Source organism: Catharus ustulatus, chromosome 15, assembly GCF_009819885.2.
Source record: "Catharus ustulatus isolate bCatUst1 chromosome 15, bCatUst1.pri.v2, whole genome shotgun sequence".
In the NCBI taxonomy this organism is placed as follows: domain Eukaryota; kingdom Metazoa; phylum Chordata; class Aves; order Passeriformes; family Turdidae; genus Catharus; species Catharus ustulatus.
In genome coordinates, this window is record NC_046235.1 from 12,976,675 (window position 1) to 12,986,296 (window position 9,622).

The following is a 9,622-nucleotide window of genomic DNA, read 5'->3' on the forward strand; positions in this document are numbered from 1 at the left end:
CCTCACAGCCTCAGTGTCTGGAATATTGTTTCCTGTGGAAAATATTGTGGCCACATTATCCATGTGGGCTTGTTGGGGTCCCCTTCCATGAGATGCAGTCAAGTTCAGGTTAACATGATAAATGAAGATGTTGTAGTTTGGGCAGTGGTGGAACAAAGAAACTCTGCTTAGGTAGTGACTCTTTTATTCTTTTAGTCTATGAAGTTGTTTTTTCTCCCAAAGCTTTCCCATAAACCTCTCAGGCAGCCACCCTGCAGCTCTGTTCAGACTCAACCACCCTGCCCTAACTTCCCTACCCCAGCTGTATTCAGCCCACATTCCAGAGTGAGGACAGTCACAGGGTGTCATTACACAACAGGCCAGAGCTTCAAGCAGTGTCTGGCCTCTCTACCCACACTGAACAGAGGGGAGAGCTGAGAGATTGCAGCTTTGCAGATGGGTGCTGGATATCTGCATGAACCTCCTGGCTGGCTGTGGGTAGAAATCTTTCCAGAGATAAGCAGGCTTTACCCAAAGCAGAGCAAGGAAAAGGGAGCAGAGCATGAGCTGCACCCCAGACACCAAGGACAAGCAGCCTGGCTTCAGCAAGACAGAGTGGGAGTTGTCTTGTGTGGGCACCACACTGCCACCAGCCTGGCAGGCAGCAAGTGCCACAAGGACTGCTGGCTCCAAGGCCACTGTGCCATCCAACTCCTCACCAGGCTGCCAGCACAGTCCTCCCCCAGCCACTGCCACCAGAGCTGAGCCACTGGCTGGGCACTGGCCAAGCCTGGGAGGAAGATGAAAGCAGTAAATAATAACTGAGACTGGCAAACACCAGCTCAGGGCAGCAAGGGAAAGGGATTCACTCACTCCCCAGGACCCTGGAGGGGTCACAGCAGGCACCTGAGTGCATGGACACAAAGCAGAAACAGGTTGTGGTTCTGAGTCTTGCTGGAAACTTCCTGCCAAACTGGGGAGACTTTAAGGCAAGAAAATAAAGGAAAATAAAGCAATGATGTTATACTTGTAGCCTTTAGCTTCCCTTAATTTAAACAGTAATAAAAAGTGTCTGCAACACCTTCCTTGAAGTAGGGCTCCAGCCACCTGCAAGTGCATCTACAGCAATTAATCATGCTTGGATCAAAGGTAAAGAAGGTCTTTGAAGCAGTAAACTACTCTAAGAAAGAATAATCTGCAATAATGTCAAAACTAATCTGAATTAGTTGTGAAAAATCTCTAAAATATAGAGTAACGTTTTCCTCCAAATTTTAGTTGCTTTTCCTGTCTGAAGAACAAGTTCTGTGTGAGTGGTAGGTGTGGGAGACATCCCCCATGTGAAACAAGAGACAGCAGACTGGGACACACACATGCAATCCCTCCACTGGGCTGAAAACCTGAATTAAATGAAAGCAACAGCACAGTCCAGAAGACTGGTCACTGAGCCAGGAAATGAGACCTTGGATATGCCCACACCCTTCTCCTTCCTCCATCCCTTCTGTATTTCTCATCAGCTCAAGCATTCTCTTTTGTACACTTGTGCCTCAAGGCCACATAAAGATCAAAAGGACATTTGGTTATCCTGGACTTACAGGGGCTGCAAAAGTCCCTTTTCCCAGCACTTTCATCCCAAATGGAAAGTTTATTTGTTCTGTGATGGAAAAACAACTTCCAAGATGCAGACTCCCCGGATCTAAGTGACATTCAAGCACAGTTCTCCTGAGATGTGTCCCTCAGGCAGAGGTTGCACTCAGCTTCTAAGGATAGCTGCCATTTCCTGGGAGACTTGTCTTGCATGGAAAGAACAGTTTTCCACTATTAAAAGCTGCCCCTTTCACAGAAAACCACTCAAAGCAGTACAAAGACACACAGGACACACAGACATGCAGTGAAAGTTAAAAGCAGTGCCTTGATTTACTGTGGGACTAGAAACACCATACAGCCTCCTCCTCCACTTTTAGAATCCAAGGCACAGCTGTCTCCTCCTGCCAGCCCTCTGCTTTCCAACATCTGGCAAAGGTCAAATGACACAGCAAGTTGGGAGACATGCAAACAGTTAAGCCATTTTTTTTGCTGAAGTCATGTGTGAGTTCCTGCAAAATAAATACATAAATGAATAAATGAATAAATGAAGGGAAAAGAACACCAAGGCTCAGAGGAGATAACGTTATACAGAGATGCCCTCTGCTGGTCAAGCAGGAAGAGTGCCAAAGGAAATCTATCCAGCAGCGCCAAAGGTTTGCAACTTCCCTCCCTCCCTTTACAGATGGGCCCCTAAAAATATTCCCTATGTGGTGAGCAAAATTGAAATTTAGTGGATTTTTAGCCTGACTGCTGAAGTGATCTTGCAAGGGCAGCCCAGCCCCTTGCTCTCCTCTGTTCTTGGTCTTAAGATCCTTGGATAAGTCAAAGAGCTTCAGTTAAAATGCAACAGGAAAACAAAGGCATCCAGAGAAATGTTCTGCCACGCTGGCCAGCTGAACTGACTCACTGGCTGCCTTGATGTCATATAAGGAAAGAAATGGGAAAACTGGGCCAGGAAAAGAGACACAGCCCCGTTATTAGAGACTGACTTTCCTGTAATAGTTAAATTCTGCAGACACTTGACACATAGTTCCTGCAATTTTAACAGCCCTTGCAGTCAATACTAGGAAACTGAAATACACTGAAAACTATTTGAGGCACTGATGAATTAAGAGCATGCCTTCCTCTGTTGAAGTGGGGTTGTTATTTGATTACAGCTGTGATTTTAAACAATTTCCAAGAAGCACTGAGAGCTTGCTCAAATGATACAAATTGGAGATTTTAAATCTGTTGTCAATCTATTAAACAATGCAGATCTATTGCACACACATCACTATCAGCTCAGCTCTTTCTTGTATCAGTTTAATTCCTGCTGGTTTAAATCCCTGATTTAATTTACTGACTGGGAATTAAATCAGCATGAACTGGTTTCAGTGCATCTGTGCTGGGTATTTGTGATGATCCAACTAGACTATTAAAAAAAAAGTCACTGGATGAGAAAGCTCCACTGACAGAAATAAATTCTTAGGAGATGCTATGTAATAATTTTGCACACTAAAGAACAATACAGGCAGTGAGTGGGCAGCCCTCTCCCACTTTGTTCTTTTCTACTGAAATTGAACCTTCTCTGCCAATGTATTTTACAGTCAGCAGAGTTTTGTACATGTCTTGATAATGCTGGAATTCTGGGAAAAATTACAGGCTGCAACAATGAGGATGTCACTGGGTAAACAGCTGGCCAGGGAATGTGTGTACCGGGAGCTATTCTGAAACCAAACATTTTACATCCAGAAGAGTGCCAGGGAGTTGCTGTTTTCCATCCTTGAGTTTAGTGGAGGATTAACAGCCTTATCAAGAGAATCAGCTGTTGGAAGTCCTTGTGCTAAGAGCCAACCCACAGCATCACACACCTAAAGGAGTCTTAGTGTCCCATCACCCCTCCTGCTACTGCTGGGACCCACCATTCTCCCTGGCCAGCTGGGAAGTGTGTTTGGGATTTGTTTTCATGCACAGTATGCTCTGGCAAACTCTAGGTTCACCTGGGAATGGCACAGAGGCTGTGTTCTACCTCTCCACCAGAGCCAAGGCTGGGATGACACAGGCTGTGCAGAACAGCTAAGAGGTCCCTGTGTGTGCTCCAGCTCCTCCTCTGATATGAGGGGTTTGCTGAAGCTGGGCCTGCAGGTCTATTAAAATCTGTGCTTTCCAAGAAGATGCCTGTTTTACTGGGGGAGCTGGAAAAACCTCAGATATTTCTCTTCCATACTGGCTACAGCTGGTATATACCTAGCTCCTCACACCAGGCAAAGCTACTGTGCAGACTTCTCCCCGAGGTAAGAAGCATTCTTTCCAGTCTTCTTGAGGGTTTCCAACAGGGTGTCAACGTTGTGCTCTGAGTCAATATACACCTTCTTGTTGGGCAGGTCAATATCAAAGCTGACACCTAAGAGGAAAAAAATTTTGCATAGTTAGAAGCAGCCAAATGGTGTAAGCATAGGGAAAACTCACCTTCACACATCTGTGCTCCCCAGGGCATCAGTCAAACATTTATCTCCTGCCAGCACACTCTGATACCACCAGCAGCCAACAAAACCAACCTGGTGTCCTGCCAGCAGTGCTATGAAGGAAGTCAAATCTGCTCTAGCTCCACATCAGGCACCACAGTCTCTCAACTGCTTTAATCTGCTCACCCCACCTTGGATCAACACAATCAGTCATGTAAGAACCAGGGTAAGCTGAGTTCAAGCCAACCACTAACATTTCCATCCAGCTCAGTCTGTGCTCTGGTTTAGTGTCGATAGGGTTAGGAAAGGCTCAGGACAAGATGCCTAAACTGGTAGTACCACCTAACAGCTGGAAGTAAAAGGAGGGAAAAGACATTTCACCATGTGGATTTCCCAGTGCCTAATAAAGGTGAGCCACTTGAGAGTGGCTCCTCCCAGTGAGAGGAACTGGACGTGCAGTCTATATCCAGTTACATATTTTCACAAAACCTGTAGGTATGTATCAGCTTTGAGAGCTCTGCCACATCATCATATGAGGCTGACACTGGCCAGCCATTTGAAGAGTGATGGAGGTGCTGACAACCACACACAGAGAAAATGGAATTGTGTCTGGGGTTACAATAAAGGATGTGATAAAAGGTATCTATTCTATCACCATCTGTTGAGGGTGGGGGCAGTGATCCTTATCTCAACGGCAGATATTCTGCTAATGGGCCATCCATTGAAATCAGCGAGGCATCGTTCTTTATCTGTTCACAGCCCATCCTTCCTACAGGGAGTTATTTTCTGCTAATGGCTCATTGAGTCCCATTGTGTGACTGATAAAATTACTTCATCCCACTGGAAGTTGCTCCAGCCAGGGGGAAGAGCCCAACATTTCTTACCAAGATAAAAACTGAGGTTTTGGGACACTAAGGGAGCCCCTTTCTCCACTGGACTCCAGAGGAAAACTGGATTTCTCCATATCACCACTGGACCTTTAGAGGGAAACTGCACTTTGTACAGGAGCACTGCTCCAGCTGAGCCACATCTGTCACTGCAGGAGGATGCAGCCACCATGGAATGGGACTGCTGCCAACACCCTGCCTGACGGGTGTCAGGTTGTACTCTGACTTTGTCAGGGTTTGGAGTTTGTTTCTTTGTAGTTCTGTATTTCTATTTTAATTTCCCTAGTAAAGAACTTTTATTCCTAATTCCCATATCTTTGCCTGAGAGCTGCTTGATTTCAAAATTTTAATAATTTGGAGGGAGGGGGATTACATTCTCCATTTCAAAGAGAGGTTCCTGCCTTTCTTAGCAGACAACTGTCCTCCAAACTAGGACAAACTGTCACAGCCTGGTAATAGGGGCTGGAAGGAGCTGCAAAGCCTTTGCCTTGGTGGCTGGAAGCTGTTCTCCTTGGAGGGGAGCAGGTCCTCACAACTGGTGAGTGCAGGCCAGATCCTTCTCTCTTGGAAATGCCAGCAAACAGGAGACATGGGTTATAATTTTCCAGGTGGTATTAAAAATAGGCTACACAGACAACCACCAAACACTCTGCTCAGCAGCTCTTCACTGTGGCTGCTGATGACAAATCTCAGAAAGCACCACAGCCACCCCAGGCCTCCTTGGAAACAAGGCCAGGCAGGACCTTCACCTCCCTTCCCTCTGGCAGCCTGAGCAGGGGTCTACATGTCCTTCCCAGAGGGTTCAGGGTGAGGCCCTGGTGACTCAGAGCCACCTGCAGCCATGGCAGCTCCTCCCTCCCTTGACACTTCTCCAAGGGTCACAGATCTGCAAAAAACCAGCAACTTGTTACCAGCTAAGGAGCAGGCTCAGAGCAGAGCAAGGAGAAATTTCCAACTTTCAACTTTTACCCACAGTGTTACCCTTCAGGATGGAGGTCCCCAGGGCACTGCCCCAGAGCTGGCTGTCCCACACCCAGCACTGACTCACCTCCCAGCCTGTGCAGGACACGGGTGACCGCATTGGAGCAGCCTTCGCAGGTCATGTCCACGAAGAACTCGTGTTTCTGCAAAGAAAAGAGGCAGTCAAGGGGTCAGGGAGAGCACAGCTGGAAATACACCATGAGCACTCCAACACTTGCCTTCTTCCTTGGGGAGGTGGGTTCAAAGCCTCCCCAGCCAAAAGGACCATACACACCCCACTAAGGGATCCTCAGTAAAACTGAGAGCTCTTGGTACTCCTCCCTACAGTGTCCTTGTGCTGTCCCCCACAGCATAATCCTGAGGGGCCTTTGGAGATGGTGTGGCTGCCTCCAGAGTCAGCACAAATCACCACCCCCATGGCCTCTGCTGCACTTACTCAGCTTGTCCAGGGGAGCCAAGGAGAAGCAAATCTGCCGCCCGCAGCTACTCGCTGTCCTAAGATAAGTCTGAGAGGTTTTCAGTGCTTTCCCATCCTATTCTTTGAAGCTACAAAGCTTCTGGTCCCCAGCATAATAAAAATATAAGCAAACCACAAATTTAATGAGCACTGGTCTATTTTTTCACCCCTCCACTGAGGCCCCAGTGATATCTTCACTACTTGTGAGCAATGCCAGGTCAACAAAACACTGTTTGCCTGTAACTAAGCACTACCTTCAACCTTTGGCATCAGATGGGTCCTAATTTCCCTCTCTAGCATGTGTTTTTTACTTTCTTTTAGGAAGAAAAGTAAAGCTATTGCTCATTTGTTACCTGCAACCCATATTTTCTTCTATTCAGAACCACCCTGTGCTCCCTGCCACTGCGAAGCTAAAGCCCTCTTTGGGATCGTTGACCCAGGAAGGAGCTTGGGATTGAGGTTCCCATTAGGTTTTTTTTCAGTGTAATTGCTATTTTTTTAGTTTTTATTTCCCAAAGACCCTGGGTGCTTTGGGGGGATGCGCAGGCAGGGGGGGAAGGAGGGTTCCATCAATGCTGCCCTTCTGTGTCTGAGCCCTGGGAGCTGGGGGGGCAGGGTTTGGGTGAGTTCAGGACTGGGGAAATCTTGGGAGTTTGAGGGAGCTGCAGGATCTGGGGGAACCTTGGGGTTTGGGGGAGCCTTGAGGTTTGGGGGAGCTGCAGGATCTGGGGAACCTTGGTGAGCTGGGGGAGCCTTGAGGTTTGGGGGAGCTGCAGGATCTGGGGAAACCTTTGGGTTTGGGGGAGCCTTGAGGTTTGGGGGAGCTGCAGGATCTGGGGACTGGAGAAGCTTTGGAGGGCTAGGGGAGCCCTGGGGGGGCCTGGAGGACTGGGAGAGTCGGGGGGCTTGGGGGAACCCCAGACTGGAGAGGCCTTGTGGGGCTGGAGGAGCCTCGGGAGCTGGAGGAGCCTGAGGGGCTGAAGGAGCCCCGGAGGTTCGGGAAACCGAAAGACCCCGGAGCTTCGGAAACCTCAGGCACCGCGGGAGCACCGAGGGTCGGGGGAGCCCCGCGGCCCCTCCCGGCAGCGGGCAGTGCCCTCCCGGCCCCGCCACGTCCCCCGGCCCCGGAGAGGCCCCGGGCCCCGCACCCACCGGCATGGCGGAGCCGAGCTCCCGGATCCCGGATCCCCAACCGCGGCTGCGGGCGCGGCGCGGAGGAAGGGGCGGGCCGCGGCCTCGGGAGGCGGGGATGCCACGGAGGGTGAAGGGAAAAGTGCTGGAAAGGTTTGGGGTGGTGGTTGGTCCATGTGGAGCTCCCTAAATGGGTGTTCTGCTCGCTTTCAGGCTAAGGATCAGCACAAATACGTGGCTGAGGGAGGGAGATGGGAGAGCCGTGAGGATGGGCCCGGGTTGCTAAAGATAGCTCGTTCCGCTCTGTCGTTTGGGGTTTTGAGATTTATTGGCTTGGGAGAGCTCTGGTGGACTGGATATTGAGTGCGGGAGTTTTGGGGGAGTCTCTAATGCAGAGCAGGTTGAGAAGAAGGGTGCTGATCTCTGAGGATGTGTCTGCTTTGTTTGGGTTTTTTGTTTGTTTTATTGGGGACTTTTTCCCTTCCCTGGCTGTATGGCCCTTTGAAGGAAAAATGAGCCCCTTTCAGAAAAACTTGGAGGAGGCTGTGGCAGGGGCCAGGAGCTTTCATGTGGAAGCTGGAGAGGGGACAGAGCATCACATCGGGGCTGGGAAGAGCTGGTTCTGCTGGGGCTCTGGTGTGTGACACTTCTGATCACGTGCTGGCTGTAAGCATCTTCCTGTTGAGAAGCCCAGTCTGTAGAAGGGAATGGAAACCAGCATGTTTCTTGTTTTCTGCCACACCACCTGGGGGTCAGGGCATTGCTTTTGAGGTGCACAGGATGCTGCTGGTGTACCGGTGGGGTGGTTTTAGAAAAGAGGAATTCCCTGCCCCACTATTGCTCTGCAGATGGATGTCTAGGATCCCCCTGGCGGAGTTTATTCGAGATGGGCTGTTGTGCTGGGTCACCGGGCTCCCGTTAAACTTTATAATCTGCAGTGCTGATTTATGAACTGGCAGATTGCAGCGTGGCTTAGGCTAAAAATAGCCAGGAGGTATTGGGGGGGAAGACGTTAATGCCGAGTGTGGCCCCATGCCAATCCACTGTCTGTATCTCTTGCTGCAAGGCATGGCAGGGAGGGGTTCAGGCCGCGCTCGGAGATGTGGTGGTGGGCAGGAAGTAATTTTTATAGGGTGAAATCTGAGTGCTTCATGTCATAGATACATGTGGGATGGGACGTGACACAAACAAATGGAAAGCTACGGCTGCCTGGAAGCTGCTTAGCTCTGGCTCACTGCCTGCTCCCATTCCCTCCTGCTCTCCTCAGAGCTAAAGGATCTGAGAACTTCCAGGCCTTTCTTCTCCTTTGTGGCTGTGATAGAAAACGCTTGGATTGGGGCAGAGGATGCTGAGTCTGCTTTGCTCTGAAGCTGTGAGGGAAAAGCAGCAGCTGGATGAGGCTCCAGGTTGGGCAGGGGTCAGTGACCAGCAGTGACCGGCAGTGACCAGCAGTGACCATCACCTTCTGCTTCCCGGGAGCGGCCCGGGCTGTGTGTGGTGGAGGAGCCTTGGGACCTCCTTTTGCCCACCCTCACTGGGGGTTTCTCTCAGGTGCGTGTGCCAGGTGAGCCCCAAGCAGCCTGTGGAGACACAGGCGAAGCAGGCGGCCACTGCCTGCTCAAGTGCTGGGAGTCCGCAGCCCTCGGCTGTGGGAGCCGGGCCCTGAGCGCACCACAGCCCGCACATGGCGCCCGCCGCCATGTTAGCACCGCCCTCCCTCCAGCAGGGGGCGGTGCGGAGCGCCAGACACCGCCCCGCGTGGCCGCCGCCTGCCCCTTTAAGAGCCGCGGCGGGGGCCTGTCCGTCAGCGCCCGTCGCGCCTTCCCATTGGCCGCCGCTCCCCGCGGGGCCCGCCCCCTCTATAACGGGGTTTACCAGCACCTTCTCAAGGGCGCTGCAGTGCGGCTCAACCACACTGCGGCGCCCGGCGCGCGCCGCCCTTGCGCGCCTGCTAGCGCGGGGAGCGTCGTCCCATTGGCCAAAGCGCAAATCTATCAGCGATCGCCCACCGCCCATTGGTTTAGCAGTCTGTCAGTCACTCTCACCGCCCCGCGGAGCGCAGCCGTAGGATTGGCTGGCTGAGCTGCCCCTCAACTCTCCGCCCGCCTCCTCACGGCTGCGGGCCAACCAGCATCCGAATAAGGGCGAGCGCGGCTCTC

At 51.1% G+C, this 9,622-nt stretch overlaps 1 protein-coding gene across 1 annotated transcript; it reads right to left on the reverse strand.

The window, feature by feature from the left end:
* Positions 1–1,868: 1,868 nt before the first annotated feature.
* Positions 1,869–7,585, reverse strand: ATOX1 (antioxidant 1 copper chaperone). The gene is made up of 4 exons (XM_033073533.2): positions 7,485–7,585; positions 5,943–6,018; positions 3,790–3,946; positions 1,869–2,072 (listed from the first exon to the last, which is right to left on the reverse strand). Exons 1-3 carry the CDS (start codon positions 7,488–7,490, stop codon positions 3,813–3,815), a joined length of 216 nt encoding a protein of 71 aa, XP_032929424.1. The 5' UTR covers positions 7,491–7,585; the 3' UTR covers positions 1,869–2,072; positions 3,790–3,812.
* Positions 7,586–9,622: the final 2,037 nt, after the last annotated feature.

What these genes read in the sequence shown, in the direction of transcription:
- ATOX1 (XM_033073533.2), bottom strand. An exon ending in TGTCCTGCACAGGCTGGGAG is followed by an intron (nt 3,947 to 5,942) that starts GTGAGTCAGTGC and finishes TTTTCCTCTTAG; the next exon opens with GTGTCAGCTTTGATATTGAC.